Source organism: Cuculus canorus, chromosome 10, assembly GCF_017976375.1.
Source record: "Cuculus canorus isolate bCucCan1 chromosome 10, bCucCan1.pri, whole genome shotgun sequence".
Classification (NCBI taxonomy): domain Eukaryota; kingdom Metazoa; phylum Chordata; class Aves; order Cuculiformes; family Cuculidae; genus Cuculus; species Cuculus canorus.
In genome coordinates this window covers 20,692,425-20,716,011 of record NC_071410.1, presented here as the reverse complement: position 1 = coordinate 20,716,011, position 23,587 = coordinate 20,692,425, and the positions used below count along the sequence as shown (strand labels likewise).

The 23,587-nt window shown below is 52.6% G+C and overlaps 1 protein-coding gene across 1 annotated transcript in view; it reads right to left on the bottom strand.

Moving 5' to 3' along the window:
* Nucleotides 1-23,587, bottom strand: part of BCORL1 (BCL6 corepressor like 1) — a 34,206-nt gene that overhangs the window by 1,778 nt on the left and 8,841 nt on the right. The window contains exons 3-13 of the mRNA XM_054075708.1: nt 20,646-20,736; nt 17,819-20,392; nt 16,704-16,869; nt 16,430-16,510; nt 15,852-16,274; nt 9,221-9,450; nt 8,902-9,108; nt 8,644-8,810; nt 8,316-8,461; nt 7,335-7,412; nt 1,811-1,964 (exon numbers count right to left, since the gene is read on the bottom strand). Of these exons, the coding sequence (XP_053931683.1) occupies nt 1,811-1,964; nt 7,335-7,412; nt 8,316-8,461; nt 8,644-8,810; nt 8,902-9,108; nt 9,221-9,450; nt 15,852-16,274; nt 16,430-16,510; nt 16,704-16,869; nt 17,819-20,392; nt 20,646-20,736 (4,317 nt within the window). The remainder of the gene's footprint in view (nt 1-1,810; nt 1,965-7,334; nt 7,413-8,315; nt 8,462-8,643; nt 8,811-8,901; nt 9,109-9,220; nt 9,451-15,851; nt 16,275-16,429; nt 16,511-16,703; nt 16,870-17,818; nt 20,393-20,645; nt 20,737-23,587) is intronic.

The following is a 23,587-nucleotide window of genomic DNA, read 5'->3' as shown; positions in this document are numbered from 1 at the left end:
GAGGTGCTACTGCCTGTGACCAGGACGTCAGGGCTGTGACCACCACATGCAGGACAGCCGCCACCGGACAGCTGACAAGACCAGCTCTTCTTCTGGCTGTACCTGCACTGCTTCTCAATTTTGATTTAAAACAAGTCCCTTATTAAACCTGCCCTTTCTGAAACCAGAGGGGTCTGTCCTTGCAGGTCTCCCTCGCCTGTAGTCCCTCAGTATTTCTTTCTTTTAGTTAACTAAAAGACTTTCCCCAGAGTCTTTTAGTTAACTCTGGGAGACAAAGCCAAGGAAAGAGGGACGGAAGGGCTGCCCAGGCTTTGCGCTGTGCCAGCCATCAGCCAGTGACTCCCAGGCTGGGACTGGGTGTCCTCGTCGCAGGTTCCCCTGCAAGCCCTGGAGAGCTGAGCAGTCACACCCAGCAGTTCATCTCAGTCTGACGTTCACTCCTGCCTGTGTTTAGACAAATCCCGCTGTCAACTCTTTGCTGACTGCAACAAGAGGCCAAGGTGACCATTGCAGAGGTGGACCTCTGAGAATCATAGAATGTCCTGAGTTGGAAGGGATCCACAAAGACTATCAAGTTCAACTCCTGGCCCTGCACAGGACAACCTCAGCATTCACACCATGAGGCTGAGGGCCTTGGCCAAATGCTGCTGGAATATTGTCAGTCTTGGCGCCGTGACTGCTCCCCTGGAAGCTGTTCCAGGGCTCCACCATCCTCTGGGGGAAGAAACTTGTCCTCATGTCCAACCTAACCCTCCCGTGGCCCATCTTCCTGCCATTGCCTCCAGTCCTGTCCTTGGTGACCAGAGAGAAGAGCTCAGCACCTGCTCCTCCTCCTCCCCTGGAGAGGAAGCTGCAGAGCCCAATGAGGTCTCTCCTCAGTCTCCTCTTCTCTGGGCTGAACAGACCAAGTGACTTCAGCTGCTCCTCACACGGCTTCCCCTCTAAACCCTTCATCAACTCCGTGGCCCCATTAGTCAAACAAATTCCATCTAACCCTGCATCTTCCACTGGTTTCTCTGTCTTGGGTCTTACAAAATTATGGTTTCTGTGTTCATATTTTTCCAAGAAAGAGTCTAAGCAATTCTTCATTGTGAGACAGTGTGTGATAGGGAGTGTGCCACGAGAGCATGTTACTGCCTCAGCAGCAGCCATTTGCTTCTCCTGGGGAAGCTGCAATAACTATTTCTCTGTGTCTCTTCCTACACGACAGGGACAAAAGTATCACCTCCTTTGGAGGAGCTCTTTGAGATCTCCAGGACACTGGTGCAACTCTATACAGTTTGTGTCGTTAGCACAAAGCCAGCTTTTGCTCTCAAAGTTTTTCAGGCAGGCACGAATTCTCCATATGTGAACATCCTGTATTATCCCTCACCCGGAGGACAGCCTAAGGCTTTCTTGTACTGCTGCTATCCTCACAAGCTCCAGGGCTCCATTCTGTGAGCTCCACACCCACCACAGTGTTAATGTCACCCAAATGCTCTCCGCTCCAGGAGAAGATCATCCAATCATGGAACAGTCTGGATTGGAAGGGACCTCAAAGCCCATCCAATCCCACCCCTTGCCATGGGCAGGGACACCTCCCACTGGATCAGGGGGCTCCAAGACCCATCCAACCCTCCAGGGACAGGGCAGCCACCACTCCTCTGGGCAACCTGGGCCAGGGCCTCCCCACCCTCACAGCAAAACATTTCTGCCTAAGATCTCAATCTCCCCTCTTTCAGTTGAAAACCGTTCCCCCTTGCCCTATCCATGCACTCCCTGATCAAGAGTCCCTCCTCAGCTTCCCTAGAGCCCCTTTTAAGATACTCACCCCCGTGAGACTGACACTTGGAGGTTATAGCTGGGAAGCAGTGGCTTGTCTGAAAACTCAAACATGAAGTTGTCTGCTTCTTGCTCCTCTTCCTCCTGGTCTGAACTTCCTGGAGGGTTGAGCAGAAGATCACATCCAATGCTGTCCTTTCCCTCTGCAACAAGCAAAACAGATGTCCATGTTGCTGCCACTTCCACACCAGTCAGTAGTCTCTGCTCCCCAGGAAAGCTCTGCCCAAGTGGAGCCGCTACCACTGCGACTTCACATGCACCTTCCACAATGCCACAGCAACAGCAAGAGCCAAGTCCCAGGGCCTCCTGCTCTCCTTCCAGACCCTCATCTCTGAGAAACTCTGAAACACTGGCTGCTCTACACAGCGAGACCCCACACAGTGGCTGTGTTAGGTAGAAAGGACCTCTCATCTTATAGCTGCCTTTGGGTTTACACTGATCCCACATGCGGACTGGTGTTTTTTTCCTGCGTCAACAACACGCCCATCTCCAGGCTCTCCCTAAAACAGCCTCACCCTCTCCCCTTTGTCAGCACAGCTTCCCTCAACTTGGAGGAATGTGCGTCCGAGAGGAAGGAGGTGGATGCATAAGATGCTTTATCTGAACAGATCCTATAAAGGAAGGCATTGCGCTCTGCTTCTCCACCCAGATCCCACTCTCGGCAACCAGCAGCAGGTTATCTAGAGGTGTGTGCCAGCAACTGTGTCTAAATCAGGACTGCAAGGCTGTGTCACCAAACCGTGCAGCAGATCTAGAGATGAACAGGACTAAACAACAACAAGCACAACTTCAGAGCATCGGCCCCGCAGATTTCTGCCATAAAGCTGGCTGTTCCAGGAGATATCTGAGCTCCAGCAGGATTTGCTTCCATAGGAGACTGAGAATAGCACGCTTGATCCACAAACTATTTAAAATCAGTTAAATTTACTATTCACCAATGTGAAAAGCACCCGTTGAAAAACAGCTTGCTGCCTGGATTTCATTATTGAAGAGGTGTGAACAGTCCTGAGTTTGCAGAGTGGTTTTGTCCTGCTGACGTAACACAGGATAACTCCAGAAACTTCCAGAATATAGAGACAAAATTCTACAGAGAGAAGTCAGACCAAATGTGCTGATGAGCAGATAAACCAATCACGCAAAAGTTCACCACCACGCATGAAAGAAAAGGGTGCAAAAAGAAATCTGATGGTGTGCTGCATGAAAGCTCCACACATCATACTGCTCTGCGAATAGAGGCAGCTCCCAGCAAACATGTTATTTTAATAGAGGAACAACAGCAGATGATGGAGACATAGGGCCCAAACAGGGTCTCAGGATAAGCAGAGCTACTTCTTAGTCTTGCCAAGGAAAAAAATGCCTAAGAAAAAAAACAGAGTGCTTAAATCTTCAAAACTCATTGTTTTGAAGACAAGGACACCAGTCTGTGACATGAATATCAGTCCGACATCACAGCTCAGATGCCATCCCTGAAAGAAATCAGATTTCTTGAGCAACCCAGGAAGAAAGAATTAAATGCATTTAATGTGGCAATATTCTGGTCCAATGTCCACTTTGAAAACTCTTCTCACTCAGCCCAGTCCATCAGCCCAAGGGAAGATCTGCGGCCAGAACAGGAACATCCTGTCCCACCGCAGAGTATTGGGGAGACAATCAGGCACAACAATGCTAGTCTCAGGCGTAGAACAAAACCCTGGAGTGGGACTTTGTATCTGGAACTACAGCAGCATGATGTGGAAGATGCTGATGACTTTACCATGCTCAGACCTCAGAGATCCCACACCCTTGGTTTCCCATTTTCTTTTGGCCCCCAGAGATTTGCAGACCTAAAGGAAAGTGTGGACAACATTCTTGCCTCAAAGAATAGAAACAGATCGAGCAGGGACCTGGGATTTCTTCTCCACCCTGAAAGAAATGCACTGTTTTGTGCTTCAGCTGGCGGATCTAATGGAAAAGGAAACTTTAAAGCACTGAAGGACGAGAACTTCTTTCTGCTGAGCTGGTTCACTGCCTGTGCCAGCCAAGAGCAGTTTGGCTACTCTGGAGCAGAATCGTGTACCTGCCGGTGCTGCAGTGTCTGCTCTCAGTGACCTGAGGTGGCTGCTGAAGGTAACTGAGCCAAAAGGGCCCATTTCAAAACACTCAGTAAACAGCATCGTAAAGAAACCAGCCCCTTGTCTCAGGTTTGGGCATCTTGCTCTTCTAAGCCAACTCATGCAGTGCCATAGAATCATGGAATGGTTTGGCTTGGAAGAGACCTTAAACTTGGAAGAGTCCCACCCCTTACCATGGGCAGGGACCCCTCCCACTGGATCAGGGGCTCCAAGCCCCATCCAACCTGGCCTTGAACCCCTCCAGGGATGGGGCAGCCACCACTGCTCTGGGCAACCTGGGCCAGGGCCTCACCTCCCTCACAGCAAAACATTTCTTCCTAAGATCTCATCTTAATCTCCCCTCTTGCAGCTGAAAATCATTCCCCCTCAAACCTGACAGATGGCACCATGTGAATGACAGAAAGCCACTAGAAACACATCCACAGTGGCCAGGATTTACTGTGAAGTCCCATTGGAAGAGGCAGGATGTGCTTAACAGAGAAGGTGGTCTTTATTCCACACACAAATGAAGAAATACTCTGAAGAGCTCGACTAAGGTCCAGGGGCAGGAAAAGCAGCGCAGTCCCCATTCGCCAAGTGTTTGGCCCAGCCCCTGTGAGCAGTGACCTGCCATGACTGAGGGCATCCCAACACCCCACAGCACCCCAAGAAACACAAGAAGAGCAAGTGTTGGTTTCCTTGCTGAAAAAGATATTCTCTTCCTTTTTGCTTACAAAAGTGGAGGACAGAACTGTGGGAAGACATGATGTTGAGGGATAGAAACAAGAAACAAGCAGCTAGTTAATCAAACTCAATCAGCTTACTTTTCCAAGATGCACCCGATCTCACTTCATGCATTAGGTTACATGAAAAAACAGACAGCATATTTCTAAACAACTTGTATGTTGGCAATGGGTCTCCTAGAAGGCAGGAGGATCAGCACTCTACAAATCCCATACCAGAATTTCTAAGAGGAAAGGATGAGCGGGATGTAAGGAGGTACTAGAAGCCAAACTACAGTCTGCTGTAGTAACCAAAGAGAGCCAAATGCTCCTACCCACATAATCACACACAGTTTTCCTTCCTTGTTTATCAGAGAGCTCCAAGTGGGAATTGGTGACAAATCAAAAGGGGTAGTAGCTTTACTTTCCAATACTTAAGGGAGAGCAGCTGGGAAACTGCCTGGCAGAGAAGGACCTGGGGTTGCTGGTTGACAGTGGTTGAAAATGAGGCAGCAGTGGCCCAAGTAGCAAAGAAGGCCAACAGCATCCTGGCTTGGGTCAGACATGGGGTGGCCAGGAGGAGCAGGGAAGGGATCGTCCCCCTGGACTTGGCACTGGTGGGGCTGCACCTGGAATTCTGGGTTCAGTTTTAGGCCCCTCAGTGCAGGAAAGACCTTGAGGGACTGGAGTGTGTCCAGAGATGGGAATGGAGCTGGAGAAGGGGCTGGAGTGCAGAGGCTCCGGGAGCAGCTGAGGGCCCTGGGGCTGTTTAGCCTGGAGGAGGCTGAGGGGAGACTTCATCGCTCTCTACAACAACCTAAAAGGAGGTTGTGGTGAGGTGGGCATTGGTCTCTTCTCCTTGGTAGCCAGTGACAGGGTAAGGGGAAACGGCCTCAAGATGCACCAGGGGAGGTTTACATTGGATACCAGGAAAAGTTTCTTCCCTGAAAAGGTTCTCAGGCACTGGAAAGGCTGCCCAAGGAGTGGTGGAGCCTCCATCCCTGGAGGGATTTAAAAGATGGGCAGACAAGGTCCTCAGAGATGGTTCAGTAGTGGACAGGGATGGCTGGACTCTCAAAGGTCTTTTCCGACCAAAGGATTCTCTGATTCTATTAAAAATATTATAGTCAGATAATAGCTGCTTTTCTTGTAGTAAAGAGGCAGCTTCTTAAAGGATTGTGAGAGCTTCAAGAGTGATAAATCCAGAGGAAGGAGGCTGTGCTTTGAACAATTTCCTTCGCATGCCTGAGGCGCAAAAGCCTATGAACAAAGCATTCTTAGGAGGACAGAATTTCTTTTCTTCTGAAATGAAGAGACATTAGGTCCTCCAAAGATAAGTCCCCTACTAAGAGCACCCTTCCACATGTATCTGATTGTTTTCATTTCTAGATGTTGGAAATGGCAGAGGTGAATGACTAAAATCAACAGCCTTTTAGCTTGGCATCATAAACAATCCGAGTCTTTCTGGAGGATTTGAGAGTGCGATCTGTCCCAGAAGTGGTTGGGAGGGACTCTGCAGTCTGCCACAGGCCCACGTCTTCATTCATGGACCACAGGGGAACTGGAGCAACATATTGAACAATTCGTGGACCTTGTGACTGCACCATTTCAAGAAAACTTCTAAGCTGGTAACCACAGTTTTCAGGAACTGACATCAAAAAGGTGCAATTCATGCCTTCACTGGGAAATGCCTGGCGCTGTTAGAAGAGGACCTCCCCTGGACAAATGCCTCCCCTCCAAAGCAGAGGAAAGGGAAGTTCAGACTTCTACTGAGGAAAACACCTTGAAGGAGTAAGTATTTACTTTGCCTTCTTTGGCTTAATCTTGTGGACTGGTTAGCAGGGGAGAAACAAGAACTGCTACAGAATAACATATTCTGGAATCCATATCCAAAGGCCCTCAGGAATCACCAGCAGCACTTGGAGACTGTCTTGCATAGAATCATGGAATGGTTTGGCTTGGAAGGGACCTCAAAGCCCATCCACTTCTAACCCCTGCCATAGGCAGGGACACCTCCTGCTGGATCTGGTTGCTCCAAGCCCCATCCAACCTGGCCTGGAACACCTCCAGGGATGGGGCAGCCACCCACCTCACAGCAAAACATTTCTTCCAAAGATCTCACCTCAATCTCCTCTCTGTCAGCTTAAAACCATTTCCCCCCTCATCCTCTTGCAAGGGGAGATGAAAATCATTCCCCCTTGTCCTGTCCCTGCACTCCCTGATCAAGAGCCCCTCCCGAGGTTTCCTGGAGCCCCCTTCAGGTACTGGAAGGTTGCTGTAAGGTCTCCCCACAGCCTTCTCTTCTCCAGGCTGAACAACCCCTACTCTCTCAGGCTGTCCTCGTACAGGAGATACTCCAGCCCTCGGATAATCTGTGTCCTCCTCTGGGCTCGCTCCATGGCTCCACATCCTTCCCGTGCTGAGAACTCTAGAACTCGACGCAGGGCACCAGTTGAGATCCTATCCCTGCACTCTGCGTACATGCTATGTTCAGCCTGTTTGGAGGGATCCACACATGCAGCTTCCCAAAGAAATAGTCCCTTTCAGGAGCAACTCCCAGCATGTAACATTACGGCAAGATGTCCAGCTAAGACCTGAATCAGGAGGGACACAAACAGACCCAAGCGAATGATGTGTTGTTACCCAACGCTACTTCTCTCTGCTCTGCTGCTGTCAGTGAAAGGGGACAGGCTGAGCTCACCTAGCACGGAGCTGCTGTAGAAGTCCCACGCTGTTCGAGGATCTCCATCAGTGCGCCCCTGGAGATCCAGAAGATAATCTAAAGAGATGAAATCGAGAGGGTTAATGCTTGTATGCTGGTCAGAGCATGATCCTGGCATGCTCATCTATCGACCCTATGGGAGCCACTTCACCTCAGTTCCTTCTCCCTACTTTGCAGGTAGGAGTGAACCATAACTTGCAGGAAGGGCACCCTCACTCAGGAGAGCACAACATGGCCCTGGGCCTGAGAACGTGAAATAGATGCTGAGAAGGGAAAACAATATTAAGTGGGTTGAAAAGAAATGTTCTTAGGTTGTATTGAATTCAAAATTACATCCTCAACACCTGCATGCATAGATGAGCCCGGAGGAGCATGGACAGACAGCTGGCAAACAAGATTTTTTCCAACACTGGAGATTTTCTGCCTTGTATCTATTTGGGAACCACTGCTACTTTAGCTGTTTCTTCCTTGCTGCTGTGTCCAAGCCACAACACTCGTCTGGATCCTGCACAAACAGTGCAGAAAGCAGGCATGCTTCACTCTCAGCCACAGGGATCCAAAGTGGTTCTTTCTAAGGCTAGGCAAGGAGCATTTGAGCAGAGTTGGTTTAGAGTAGAAGGCATCATTACCTGGCAGCAAAATTATGTTCACTTAGGTTATGCAGTAGAACTGTGCCTCCAACCCTCATGCGCAGCACAGTCTTTAGTTGTACAACTGCAGCTTTGCTCTTTTCTTGTACCCCAAAGACTGAAAAGTGACTTTATCTTACAGAATTATATACCATTTTCCAAATTAATTAAAGATGGGGTGGTAAAAAACCACACACAACACGAGAGATCTAACAGTTAATCAGTCACCTGCTGCTCAAGCACTTCTAAACCCTGTAACACCAATATTTAGTCCCTTACACTGCCAGGTGGGAAGGATGGAAGCACTGCGAGCCGCAGGCTTGGCACCTACCGCAGAGGAAGCGCTTCATCACTTCACTGGTGGCAAGCTTCACAGCTGTCTGCCCAGAGTAAGTGGCCAGAGTGGGATCAGCACCATAGGAGAGTAGAATCCACATGGTTTCCAAGTTATCATTTGCTACTGCATCGTGGACAGGCCTGCAAGGACAGAAACATTGGCAGAAAGAGAAGAGACCGCAAGAGTTTGCAAAGCAAATGTTCTGTTTTGGGTTAAGACAAATCTGGAGATGACCAACAGCTCATCCTGAAAAACATGCCCTGTTCCCTGCCCCCAATAATTCTCAGTGCTTCCCCCGTTGTGCCCTGCTCCCTTAGCTTGCCTCGTGCCGTCCTGCGCGCTGCAGTTGACGTTGGCGCCGTGCTCCAGCAGAATGTGGAGGATGTCGATCCAGCCTCGCGCGCAGGCTTCATGCAGAGCTGTGTAGCCAGCGTTGTCACGGTGGTTCACATCACTGCTCTTTTTCTGCAGGCAGTAGAGCACTACATCCTACAGGAACGAGATCATCTCAGGCTTGGTTACACACAAATCCAGACAAAGCAGCACAGGGCACGAAGGAGAAAAGGGAACCAAAACTCACCTTGTAGCCCAGGCGAGCCGCTCGCTGCAGAAGGGTCTCCCCTGCATTTTTGTTCACAATCAGCCGCCGAGCACCAGGAGGAACGTTCTGGGCCACAGGCAATTCGGGGGAACTCCCTGGGCTAGCCCGATGGGACTTACAAAGTGTCCACAAGTCCTGGGACTTCTTCAGAGGGTGCGTTTTGGGCTGGTTACAGCAGCCTTTCCCCTGGAAAAGAAATGAATACAACTCGTTGGCACACATGGCCATGGCTTGCTAACAGGAATCCCCTTCTATCTCTTCTCCCCATGTGTGTTCCCCTGATCAGCCCAAGGCATACCTTCCTCTCATCACAGATCCCTGCCAGGTGTTTGGTTTTACATTTGCGTTTTCCTGATGGTTTCTCTAGCTCTTCTTGGACTGGAGAGCTGTCCGAGTGCTCCAGGAAGAAGCCATTCCGAAAGTCTGATCGTCCTTGAGATTTTCGGGGGGATGGGGAAACCTTGCTCCTCAATCGTAGCTCTGTGCCTTTGTCCTGGGTGGACTCCTTCTGCTTCCGGTACCTAAAATCTAAAGGAGAAATAGTAATGAGGAGCTTCTGGAGGTTCAGCACTGAAGGAAAGCAACCCAGATCTTTGTCAGCACGCAAAACAAACTGCCCATCTTAGATGGCTGCACATCCAGGAGCCCAGACCCAGTGGAAGCACCGTATGAGGCAGAACAAAGTGACTCTGCAGGTTGTCCCTGTCAGAGACAGACTCAGCATGGACAGAAGATGCCCAAGAACACAGGGGCAACCTAGTCAGAAAAGGCCAAGCCTGAGAGCTGAGGCTTGCACTCAATTCGCTAAGGCTTTTCCTTAGGTCATAGAATCACCAAACGGTTTGGGTCTGAAGGGACCTTAAAGCCCATCCAGTCCCACCCTCTGCCATGGACAGGGACACCTCCCACTGGATCAGGGGCTCCAAGCCACATCCAACCTGGCCTTGAACCCCTCCAAGGATGGGGCAGCCACCACTGCTCTGGGCAGCCTGGGCCAGGGCCTCCCCACCCTCACAGCAAAACATTTCTCTCTAAGATCTCACTTTAATCTCCTCTCTTGCAGCTGAAAAACATTCCCTCTTGTCCTCTCCCTGCACCCCCTGATCCAGAGCCCCTCCCTCCCAGCTTTCCTGGAGCCCCTTTCAGCACTGGAAGCTGCTCTAAGGTCTCCCCGCAGCCTTCTCTTCTCCAGGCTGTACAGCCCCAACTCTCTCAGCCTGTTCTCGTATGGGAGATGCTCCAGCCCTCAGATCATCTCTGTGGCCTCCTCTGGACTCGCTCCAACAGATCCATGTCCTTCCTGTGCTGACAGGGAACCCAGTATGAAACAATCCAGCTTGCCAACGTGCTCCCCAGTACTTCCTACCTGCAAGGCTGAGCAGGAATCACGTGGGACGCCCTTTTGAGAGAGACAGAAAATGCAGGTGGTCTCCCCTTTAAGCTGCTCATGAACAGTCACTGTTTTGCTGCCTACAAAACCAGACTCTGCCTTGCCCTCACATGTTTCCCTTAAATTACGTAGCACATTAACGTTTCAATTAAAATGCAGGCAGGTAGGAAGCACCAGGATGCCTCAAGGGAAATCCAGTCTTTTCTTCCTTGCATTATACCAAGCTGCAGGGTTGCTCATTACAGAGACTTATATCATGGCAAGGACAGGCGCTCTGCTTCCCTGAAATAGCAACATCCCATAGCAAGGGCACGACAGCAGCGGGAAAACAGAGTCTGGAAGGAGAAAGCAAAGCCCTGTGAAGAAATAATCACTTGGACTTGTACAATGCTGTACCCCTCCCACAGCTGCAGGTGATCAGTGCTGGAATGAAATAGGTTACAAAGGAAGAGGCCTGTGCAGACCAAAGGTCAGAGGAAGCATCCGTACACAGCTCTGCAGAGTCCGAGCCTCTCAAGCCTGGCTCCCTCCACAGCTCTGGGCACTTTGTTTAGGAACAGAGACTTCTGTTTCATTTCTAGGTGGAGAGCTAGGAGATGCCCTAGTGGGTCAGTCCAAGCAATCAAGAGGATAAACTCCAGGAATAAAACTTTATGTCTGTTAGGGACTGTTCGGGATGAGGCTTTGAGCAGCCTGATCCAGTGGGCGGTGTCCCTGCCCATGGCAGGGGTTTGGAACTGGATGGGATTTAACGTCCCTTCCAACCCAAACCATTCTATGACTTCTTTATCCTGGAGAAAAGGAGGCTGACGGAGACCTCATCAGTGTCTACAACTGCCTGAAAGGAGGTTGTAGAGAGGTGGGTGTTGGTCTCTTCGCCCAAGTGACAGGTGATAGGATGAGAGGAAAAGGCCTTAAGTTGCAACAGGGGAGGTTTAGATTGGACATTAGAAAAAATTGCTTCACAGAAAGGGTTCTCGGGCACTAGAATGGCCACGCAGGGAGGTGATTGAGTCCCCATCCCTTGAGGTGTTTAAAAGATGGGTAGAGGAGATTCTTAGGGATTTGACTTAGTAGTACACAGGTACGGTTGGACTTTATCTCAAAGGTCTTTCCCTATCTAGAGATTCTATGACCCTATGATTCTATGACTCTGCTGCCTCCAGTGCTAAGTCAGGCTTTGTAGATCTCCAGGAGCAGCATCTTCAGCACCCACATTATGCCAAGACTTTATATTCACCACATCAAGCACCACAAACAACTTTCAGTCATGTCTGCTAGGAAGCAGGGGCCACAGATCTTGCAGAGAAAAAAAGGCTTGGCCGAGATACCACAGTAGAACCACAAATAAAATCTCAAAGCAAACATCTCAAGTACTGTAGTGCTGCTCTGGTGTCATCTCAGGAAGAACGGAGTGGAAGTGGAGAAAGGCAACCAAACCAACTGAGGGTGGAGAAGCCACAATACAAAAAGGCTGAGACTCCTCAGTCTGGAGAGGAGAAGACAAAGGAGGACATGACCAAAACATCACAAAAGAGTAGATCAACTGAGTACAGGAAGTTTCTTCAACCAGTTCTGCAGCACAAGACTTAGGGGCGCTCAATGAAAGAGTAAGAGTTCAGTTAAGAAAAAAACAGACAGAAGAAAAGACTTTGCGCAGAGGGAACTTCAGGCCTTCACTGCCTCCAGAGGTGGTGGAAATAGATGTTATCAGCAGGACACAGGGCTCCAGGTTTGGTCTCACCAGAGTGGAGCAGAGGGGCAGAATCCCCTTCCTTCCTGCTGGTCTCACTGCTTGGGATGCAGCCCAGGACACTGTTGGTTTCTGGGCTGTGAGCACATGTTGCCGGCTCATGTTGAGCTTCTCATCCCCCAGCACTCCAAGTCCTCCTCCTCAGGGCTGCGCTCAATCCATTCTCCACCCAGCCTGTCTTTGTGCTTGGGATTGCCCAGACCCAGGTTCAGGACCTCACACTTGGCTGTGTTGAACTCCATGAGGTTTGTACGTATGGATGACAAACTCATGAATGAGCCGTAGAAGGCCTGGGTATGGACAGCCCTAGTTCAGCTGTTCTAGATGCTGTGGAAGCCCAGGCAGCTCACGTCCAGGAAGCAGCTGTGCTTGAGTGCTGGCCCTGCACAGCCTCTGCACTTGCCACGGTCAGGAGAAAACCACAGGCAAGACAAACCCTGACACAACCCAGCACACTGGATATACTTGGGCAAGAAACAGGAGACCTCTCCTTGCTCTGAACAAAGTGAAGCACACTCATGAGACGTGCTTTGGGGTGGCAGTTCTGACATCCCACCACACAGTATTTTTTTCTAAGCTCATACACAACTCTCAGGCTGTAATTAAGCCTTCGGCCTGGAGAAGAGAAGGCTCTGAGGAGACCTTATAGAAACCTTTTGGTACCTGAAGGGGTTACAGGAAAGCTGGGGAGGGACTTTTTACAAAGAAATGGAGTGATAGAATGAGGGGGAATGACTTTCAAATGGAGACAGGAAGATTTAGACAAGACATTAGGAGGAAATTCTTCACAATGAGGGTGGGGAAGAACTGGCACAGGTTGCCCAGGGAAGTTGTGGCTGCCCCATCCCTGGAGTTGTTCAAGGCCAGGCTGGATCAGACTTTGAGCAACCAGATACAGCAGGAGGTGTCCCTGGCATGGGACATCACACTTGGCTGTGTTGAACTCCATGAGGTTTGTACGTATGGATGACAAACTCATGAATGAGCTGTAGAAGGCCTGGGTATGGACAGCCCTAGTTCAGCTGTTCTAGATGCTGTGGAAGCCCAGGCAGCTCACGTCCAGGAAGCAGCTGTGCTTGAGTGCTGGCCCTGCACAGCCTCTGCACTTGCCACGGTCAGGAGAAAACCACAGGCAAGACAAACCCTGACACAACCCAGCACACTGGATATACTTGGGCAAGAAACAGGAGACCTCTCCTTGCTCTGAACAAAGTGAAGCAGGGAGGTTGGAATTAGACAATCTTTAAGGTCCCTTCCAACTCAAACCCTTCTATGATTCTATGATGAAGCACAGTTTTAGCAATGACACTCATCAAGAAGGCAGCACACAGCAACCACTGGCCTACTTGCTGCTTTGGGAGCAATCACCAGACAGAGATTTCTGCTGGGCTGTCTGTAACACCACCCTTGTCTCTCTTGCAGTATTGTGACACTTTCACAACTAACCCAGGGCAGGATGCAAGGACTTGAGATGCTTCTTCCCTGATATCCGATTCCTTCTGCCAACACGCAGGGGCTCTGTGTTCTAGAGCAAAGCTTTTAAAGCAGCCCAGCCCCGTAGTGTTAAACACACCTCGCTTGACAAGAACGCATGTCCATGTCAGGGAACATCTTCCCGGGGATGAAAAGCAGCCTTGGGCTATGGAAGAGACAGGCAGGGAACAGCAGGAGCCTGAGAAGAGTTGGGAACAGAGTGAGCAAGGAGTAAAATGCTGACAACATCAGACAACATGCAGCGAGCAGGATGGTCTGTGCCGGCAAGTGGCACACACCGGCAGTCCCCGTGCACCCAGCAGGAGGAAAACACAGTGGCTCCATTGCTACTCTGAGCACAGAGGGAAAGAGGACAGTAGGTTCCTCTAGCCCAGAGGTCCGACACGTGGCTCTGGCAAGGATCTGCATCTATTTTTACTCTCTTCAGCATCCAAAGGAGAGGGAGGAACACCACCAGCTTAGTGCTCTCACAGAAGCGTGCGCCTCAGCCATAGCTGAGCAGCAGGGAAACTCCTTGTAGGTAAGGAACAGCCAGTCCAACTGATCAGAGCAATCTGCCCAAAATCACAGTGGGTCAGAGAGAGGAGTTACCGCCAGTGGATCCCAGCACTGCCTTCCTCACCAAACGGCTATAGCCTCCTTCACCCAAGTGCCTGCTCCGAAGCCTCAGGGTCCATCAGAGTGCTTGATGATGAGGTGGCATCAGCAAGCAGAGATTGCTTGTGTTAAGCCCTCTCCTAGAGGGGACTGTCCCCAGCAAGCCAGGCATTGGGCAGTGGATCACTGCAGCTCATAGCTGAAGAAGATGCAGATTCTTTAGCGAGGATGGGACACAGCTGTCTGCTTTCCCCAAACACGCAGGCTGGGCCCTGTCCCTCCTCTGGCTGCCAGACAGCTTGCAGTGCCACGGTGATGCCCAGATCCTCGTCTCAAAAGCCAGCAACAGCTCTAAGCCACAATTCCTGAATCCACAATACAGAAGCTCACGCCTCTGAGGGCCAGCAAGCAGTTCCTGAGGGAAACTGGCTTCTGGACAGAAGACAGCCACTCTTAAGATGTGTGACAGAGCTCCTGAAGAAAGTCCTCTTGAGTGCTGCTGCACTCAACCCACCTTCTCAGGCTGTTTTGAACAGTGGGAGACAGCCTGAGAGCACCCTTGAACTGCAAAGATGCCAGGAAACCCATCAGAAACTTCATTCCTGGCCTCACAGAGGCACCCAGACACTGCAGCTAAAGCTGTGCCAGAGCAGAAATGTAGCTTGGAAGATCAGCTGGTGGGAGGAGAGTGGCCATCCCTACTTCTCACAGTGCCTCAGCAGCCTTTCAGCCTTTCCTGTTCATCTCAACATCAATGTGGCAGCAGGTCCATATCCACTGCGTCACCGCCAAGAGAAAGGTTCAAGTGAACAGAGTGCTTCCCCCAGCACTGTCTCAGACATGCTCTTCTGCAACCCTGACAGAAGTCACCTGTGGGACACTCAGACACACTACACTCGGACCCAGCTAGGAGCCACCATGGCACACACACTGAGACATCGCTGCTGGATGAATCCCAGCCTGTCTTCCAATAGCCTTAAACTGCCCCTGCACAAACAGAGAGAAAGGACCACAGAGACTGCAGAACCTCAGGAAAACACAAATCTAGTTTTTACCACAGAGCCTGGGCAGTTAGGGGAGAAAACATGAGAGCAGAGGAGTGAGCAGGACACAGACAGGTGGCACAGCATCCTCCTCCAAGCAAAGATGCAAACACGAACCAGAGGAGGATTTCTCCCTTGCTTGCAGGCACAGCTTTGTTTATCTTCTCGCCCTTGTGCTCCCCGGTACAAGCTTGCAAGTTGCCTTAATAAAGCAAGACAAAGCATGAAGAAGCCCAGTTGAACTGCGATGGCTCCATCTCCCTCTGCTTTAGCCAGGAATGCTGAACACTACTCCCAAGGGTCCATGCTTGTCCAGAAATATTTCACTGTGCTACCTCGTCCGATTCTTGTTTTCCCACGCCCTCTGTCTTATTCTGAGGGTGAGATCAGTATCTAATTAAGCCACATCAGCTGCCATTTCCTACTCCCAAATTCATTGCAAGTATTTTTGAAAGAAGAGCTGATCAATTGAAGGTGCCCACGCTGGGGACATCAAAATACTAATAATGACAGAGTTTCATCATTACAAAAAAACCCAAAAACCCAAGCTCCCTCTCCCCAAAAATCGCCCACACAACAAAAAAAGACAACAAGGCAATCCCCCCCATGTTGGTCCCCAGCCTGGTACCAGAAAGCCCTTCCCAGGTTGTACCTGCTTTGGATTTTCTCCTCCTGTGGGGGTAGCCCACTCGCTCCTCCTCTCGCTCAGTCAAATATTCCCCTGTCTGGTATTTCCGACTTTTCTGTCGTCTCCTTTTCTTCCTTTTGATGTGACTATCATCATCCTCCTCCTCGTTGGGCTCCCACAGCTGCCTGGGTGATTCCACTCTCCAGGGCAGCTCCCGGGTCCTCCTCGTGTAACAGCTGCTCCTCTCGGACACAGACTTGTCCCTGGCCCTGCGACTGTGATAGCGTGATGTCCTGTGGGATTTTCGCAGTTTGCGACGTTTCAACAATGTCTCTTCTTCCTCTTCCTCCTCTTCTTCTTCCTGATCCTCCTCCAACAATGGTAATATGTCCTGACTAGTCACATCACACTCTCCTGTCACACCAGCAGAAGAGCCAGCAATGCTTCCTGCAAGAAAGTGGGATTTCTAGCAGACAAAAAGCATTGTATCTACAAGAAAAACCCTGCAAGGCAGGAAGGAAGACAGGGACGAGGCCACATCAAAAGAGAAACTCTCACAGTCCACCCAGGACTCCCATCTGGGTACCCGGGCACCAACTCACCTGACTGACTGCGTGTCCGGCTGCTCAGCACCACTGGAATGAAATCCCGAAAGTTGTTCTTGGGCTTCTTCTCAAGGTAACCTGTGGGGAAAACAGAGCCTGGAAAAAACAAGCCACGTCTGCTGGCCTGGGAAGGGCAGTCCAGCATAACTGCAGCTCTCTTTCGGAAGCCACTAGCTCCACAGGTCCTTCAGCCTCAGGAGTGCAGTGGTTTGGCCCCATCAGGAATGGTTGCAGCCCAACCCTGTGAGAACACACCACCATTCATGAGTACCTTCCTCGTGGCTGTCCCCACGATGTGCTGGAGATGAGATCTCCGTCTTCGCTGGCCTCCTGCGCTTCCGCTTTACCCTGAGGCTGTTGTGATCCTTCACTGAGCCCAGGTTGGTTCGGCCTTCTCGCTTGCCGACTTCATGTGGATTGTCATGGTGTTTTCGCCACTGTGAATGGAAGACAGACTGAAGTTTGATCTGCCAACTGACTGAGACGGAGTAGCAAAGGAGAAGGGACAAACCAAAACTCTGTCCCCATTCATCAAGCTGGTGTATTACAGCAGTTTTAACACCCCAGGTCCATTTTTTGCTCTAGATAACCTGCAGACATGGGTAATCAATCCATTGCCAGGTAATCATAGAATCTCTAGGTTGGAAAACACCTTTGAGATCATCAAGTCCAACCACACCTGTCTACTACTAAATCATATCCCTAAGCACTTCATCTACCCATCTTTTAAGCACCTCCAGGAATGGGGACTCAATCACCTCCCTGGGTGGCACTCCAGTGCCTAAGAACCCTTCCTGTAAAGAATTTTTTCCTATTGTCCAAGCTAAACCTCCCCTGGCACAGCTTGAGGCCATTTTCTCTTGTCCTATCACCTATCACTTGGGTGAAGACACCCAAGTCTTCAAAACCTCCTTTCAGGCAGTTGTAGACAGTGATAACATCTCCCCTCAGCCTCCTCCTCTCCAGGATAAACAGACCCAGGTCCCTCAGCTGCTTTTCATAAGACTTGTTCTCCAGACCATTCCTCAGCTGTTTCCTTCTCCAGAATCGCTCCAGCCCCTCAATGTCTTTCTTGAACTGAGGGGCCCAAAATTGAACCCAGAATTCGAGGTGCAGTCTCACCAGTGCCAAGTGCAGTGGGAGAATCCCTTCCCTGCTCCTGAGGGCCACACCATGGCTGATCCAAGCCAAGATGCTGTTGACCTTCTTGGCTACTTGGGCCACTGCTGCCTTGTGTTCAGCTGGCTGTCAACCGGCACCCTCAAAATGCCAAAGAGCATGGGCAGAAAGCCCTGTGCACTCCGCTGCCCTCCCCTGTGAGGGCTCCCTCCTCAACCCCAACCTCACCTCTGCCATAACCCAGCAGTCCTAGCCCGTCCCACTCACCTTCCGGCCATGCACATTCTGGCTCCCAGATTTGCTAGGGGAGTCCTCGCCGTCCTGGGCTTGGCACTTGAGTCGCTTGGGGGCCTGCTTGGCCTCCCCATCATGTTGCCGCTTGGACTTGCAGCGCACACTGCCCTCTTGCTTGATTTGCCCTGCCCCTTTGAGCTTGGTCTCGGCATATCCCTGCGGAGCAGCGCCAGCTCGCAGGCAAGTCACAGACGTAAAGGACACATCGCACTCTACTTGCTCCTTCTTGACCCTGCACAGGTCCACTTGACGCACACACTGGAGGGGGTCTGCAGCTGGTGGCTCCTGGGAGCCTTTGCAGCCCGGCTCCTTGTGTTGGCTCTCCGCTGGTACAGTGGGCACCTCTGAAACCACACACAGGCTCTGCTGCCCGACCGCAGGCAGCTCATGTGACAAGTATGCCGCTAACACTTGGTTTTTAGGCTTTGCATCCAACTGTTTGAGGCTACAGCTCCCCTGGGGAGCCTCAGTCTGTACGCTGCCCTCCTTACTGGAGTCAGACCCTGCCTGATCACACTCTTGACTCTTCTGAGGGCTGTCCAGCTTCCCCTTCCCCCCTTTCCTATCCAAAGCGCTGGTCTGAAGAGTTGGACCTCCATCCGAGACTGGATTGGCTGGCTCCTCATAGAGCTTGGGCAAGGCCCGGCAGCTCTTGCTCTTGGCTGTCGCTTCCCGTTCCTGAGGTGGGAGCTTGGGCAGCCCCTCTGGCAGGCTCTGGGTGGCTGTGCTAGACTCGATGGGCTGCACGCTCAGGAACGTCGGGAGCTCATCTGCACCAGCTGGCTTGCAGGAGCTGTTCTGGTTTGGTGGCAGCTGCCCTGTTGTGGAGATGCCAATCGAAAGCAGAGGGGTTTGATGATAAGGAGACCAGCCGAGAGGCAGAAGCTGAGGATTGGAAGGTTTTCCATTCACAGGGCATCGCGGGTACACACTTCCCTGGCCAGGATTCCAGGTAGAGACGTCCTTGGACTGACACAAAGGAGCTCCTGTAGCAGCTCTGCCGTGGAGAAGTCTCCTGGCAGGATCCTGCTGTCCTTCTGCGCTGACCTGGTTGGCTTTCTTCCCACAGGGAACCTCAGCGCTGCGAGGCTCTCCCTGATCGATGATGGAAATAGGCTCCTGCTTGGGAAGGTGGCGCGGGTCCCTGCTGAAGCTCACACCTGGGTCCTTGCTGAGCAGCAGCGACGCAGGCACTGGGTTAGCGACACCAACATAGGTGCCTGGAATGGTGCTGATGAGTGTGGTGTTCTTCACCCAGGAACCCTGCTCGCCATTGCGCAGGAACTCAGGGAAGATGACTAAGGGAGGGGTGGTGCCAAGACACGAGGTGACACTACTGCCCGTGGTCTGGGCCGCACGCTGGGACTTGGACAGGACTGTGGTGAGAAGGGCTTTGCCACTGGTGTGCACGGGCGTGAGGATGGGCATAGGAGGTGTTTTGCGTTGGCTGGGTGGAGGCAATTTCTGACGATTGGACTTGGAGGAGAGATCGAGAGGCATCTCGCTGCACTCTGGAGAGGAGATCATCTCACGCTCTAGCTGTGGAGGGGACTTCAGGGGAGAGAGTGAAGCAGTGGCCCCTGGTGCGTGCAGCTCAGGAGCTGCCGGGGCTCTGGCGTGTGTGCTGATGCCGGAGGAGGGAGCAGCATTCCCAGCCGGTGCTGCCAACGGAGACTGGCTGGAGGAGAGGGAAGAGCCCGTGGTGGATGGCGGAGCACCCTCAGCAGCAGCCTGGGCACTGTTTCCACCCGAGGGCGAAGGGCAGCTGAGCTGATTCACCTCCACAGATACTACCTTGGCATCTGAAGCCAAGGGTCTGGTGACGGAGAAGGTGTAGGGGTAGGAGCGCAACTCTGGGGAAGCGATAATACCTGGCAAGCAACGCTCATGTAGGTAGGAAGGCAGGACAGGGAGGGTGAGCGTGGAGGAGACCCCCAAGGTGGCTGGTAGCGTAGCCACACTGAGCGGCTGCCCACAGCTGGGGGGTGGGATGTACACCAGCGACTGGCTTGGGCTCAGAACTGCCCCAGGTTGAAAGGACAGGGGCATTTTTTGCATAGCAGCGGCCTGAGATGTGGGAAAGCACACTCTGTTCAAAGTAAAAGTAGCGGGAGTGGAGGCAGAGGTGTTGCAGCTGGAGACTACCACAGCCAATGTCCCTTCTGCCAGCACACCTGGCCCCTGTGCTCCAGCGCTTGGGGCAGTTTTCTCCTTCCCAGCAGGTTCGCTCTCTGAAGCCACGGAGCAGGCTGGAGGAGGGTCAGCCTCCTTGCTGCTGTGAGGATCTGCAGGTGTCCAGGCAGCATCAGCACCACTGCTCTCCTGTTCTGCAGCTCTGGGAACTGCAGGCTCCTGCCCTCTGCCATCCGCCTGGCTCGCCAGAGCACCCAGGGCATCATCTTTCACAGTCTTTCCTGCACACTCTGGGTTTGGGTTGGGATCAGGTGGCTGCTCTTCCAGTCTGGGCCCAAGCTTTTCCTCCACCTTGCCATCAGCCTCCAGCCCCTGGGCGCTGCTGCCACCACCGCTGACTGCTGTGAGCTCCACCTGCAACAAGAAAGGAGGTGTTCCCAAAAGCAGTGCAAGTGGACCTAGCAAACACGGCCTTCTCTCCAGCTCCCTCAGGACACAGAGGTGGCAAACAGCTCTTGTGGAACTAAAGCATTGCTTTACCCTTACCGCACCTTCAGGGCACTCCTCTGGAGAAGGAGCCTACAGGACTCAGTGAGGTAGATGCTCTTGCTTGACTTGTTCCATCAGGGAAAGGCCTTTGTGCACCCATAAACACATGGAAGCTCACCTTGGAAAGGCTGCTGCTGACGCAAAACTCTTGAGACCCCAAGTGCTGGGAACTGCTTGTTTTAGACTCCTCATCAGAAAGGGGGGCTCTCCTAGCCGAGGAACAAGACACAGCATTACGAAACCCCAAGACACCCTCCCAGCATCCCACTCATCCCTGTCCCCACACAGGACAGCAGAGCAGTGTGCCTGCTCCAGGTACCATCCCACCCCTCCCTGTCCCCATGTGGGACAAGCAGAGCAGCATGCCTGCTCCAGATAGCCAGCTCCTCATCGCCACACGTCACACAAAGGGTACCAGTAGACTGAAGGGCTGAGGAGCACTGCTGTTCACTGCAGTCCTCCTTGTCCTGGAGCTCTGCCTGCCCAATAGCACCTCCTCACACACCAGTGCTTACCCTACAGCTCCTATGGGCCTGACAAGACCTCCTCCACGGCCCAGCAGCTCTGTGCACTGTCCTTACCTCTGGGAACTTTGACGCCCACCCCCGGTCTCACCACAGGCCAGCCCAGGAGTCACAGCCTGGCTCCACGCACCTGCTCCTGTCCCCTTCACTACCCATTCTGTCCCACCACACACTTCCAGTCCTATCCCCCTTGTCTCTTCTTCCACAAGCACCTCCTCTTTCCCATTTCTCCCTCTCCCAGCTGCGCTCACTCCTTGCCGTGGGACTACCCAGCCCAACCCCACTATCTTCAAGCCGCAGATGGAGATCTCCCTCCAGCACCAAAGCTCTTCAGGGCCAAGCTGTCTGTGACAGGAGTAGTGGGTGTCTGTGCTGTGTCCTGCATGTTTGACCCCTTCTCTTCGGAAGACAGTCCCTGAGTGAAGAGCCTGAATTCAGGATAAGGACTGTGAACTCCATGGAAACTGGGTGCACAGAGAAACAGCTATGCTTATAATCTATGAGAAACCTGGACAGGAGAAGCACTCATGTGTTCAGCGCCTGGCTGTGGGACACTCCTGCCCCAGCAGGATTTACCCAGTGATGGTTCTCAGGTCTTTAAGGGTCACTTAGATAAGGTGCTGGTGCCAGGATAAGAAAGGCTGAGAGAGTTGGAGTTCAGCCTGGAGAACAGAAGGCTGTGGGGAGACCTTAGAGCAGTTTCCAGTCCTGAAAGGAAAGTCCTCCAGGAAAGCTGCGGAGGGGCTCTGGATCAGGGAGGGCAGGGAGAGGACGAGAGGGAACATTTTCCAACTGAAAGAGGGGAGATTGAGATGAGATCTCAGGGAGAAATGTTTTGCTGTGAGGGTGGGGAGGCCCTGGCCCAGGTTGCCCAGAGCAGTGGTGGCTGCCCCATCCCTGGAGGGGTTCCAGGCCAGGTTGGATGGGGCTTGGAGCAACCAGATCCAGCGGGAGGTGTCCCTGCCCATGGCAGGGGTTGGAGCTGGATGGGCTTTGAAGTACCTTCCAACCTAAACCATTCTAGGACTCCATGATGAGTCCCTAATCTCCCGGGATGAGACCCTGGTCACCCACGATCCCCCATTTAAAGCTCACAAGCCCTCTCTCTGCCCTGACGGTTCTAGAAACGAGCTCACTTCCAGTTTCTGCTGCTGACACGGTTTCTGGGGGACTCGCTCCCACCACACGGTCCCGGATCCGTAAGGACGCGTCCCCATGGGCTCCCGCATCTCCCGCAGAACCATTTGCTTGGGAAAGACCTTTGAGATCGTCGATCCCGACCGTCTCCGCCCTCTCCTGAGCCGCATCCCCGCGAAGGGACCCGGGGACCCGGCAGAGGCGACACGGGCGGGGCCGGGCGAGCGGCGGCCGCCAGGGGGCGAGCGAGGGCCGGGACCGGCGCCAGCTGCGAGCGGCGGCCACGCCACCCCCTTATCGGGGCGGCCAGAGCGGCTGCGGCGGGAGATGGGCGGCACAGCGGCCTGCCCGCCCCGCCCTGGGCGCCCGGCGCTGCCCCGGCCCACCGCTCTGCCCAATCGTCCTCAGGGAACCAGCCTCTGCCCTGTCCCACCGCTCTGCCCACCGGCCGCAGGGGACCAGGCTCTGCTCCGTCCCACTGCTTGTCCAACTGGCACTCGCGGGACCATGCTCTGCCCTGTCCCAACCCACTTCCCACTACTGGAGGACCAGGCTCTGCCCCATCCCACCACTCTTCGCACACATCCTCAAAAGACCAGGCTCTGCCCTTCCTTGTGCTTTTCTCACTCTACCTCAGAGGACCAGCCTCTGCCCCATCCCACTGCTCTTCCCACTGGCCCCAGAGGACCAGGCTCTGCCCTGTTCCACCACTCTTCCCACCGGCCTCAGAGTACCAGGCTCTGCCCTGTCCCACTGCTTGTCCAACTGGCTCTCACAGGACCAGGCTCTGCCCTGTCCCAGTGTTCTTCCCACTGGCCTCACAGGACCAGGCTATGCCCTGTCCCTCTGCTCTTCCCACTGGCCTAAGCTGACCAGCCTTTGCCCTTTCCCACCTCTCTTCCAACTAGCCCTTGGAGGACTCACCACCAAAAGCCTCAATACCCACAGCAAGAAGTGACAAGCACGTGCTGCCTTTCAGCCCGTTCAAACTTTTCTGTCTACAGCAAATGCGCTGAGCAGACGCAGTCACCTCAGGGAAGCCACAAACTGATCAGTTTTGAGAACAAGACCCCAGAGCTGAGGGAATAAAAAGGCGATGCAAAGCCAAGGGGCAGGCCACGAACTCATCTTGATCGATTCTGCCTCCCAGACACTAATCCTCCCTAATCTCCTGTTTGGTGGCATGTCACAACTCTCCCATCTAATCGTTTGGTCTGCACTAACCCTCCTGGGTCGCCAAAAGCTCTTCTTAGCAGCTTGGCTTGCCGTGGGTCAAGCTCTTTCCTTCCCCTGGCAGTTAAGAGCACAGGTCTGGTGAAGACAGGAGCACAGGCAGACGACTCAGCCTTATCACCCACCAACACCATGGAGGCAATACAGCTACACACAACCAACAGTT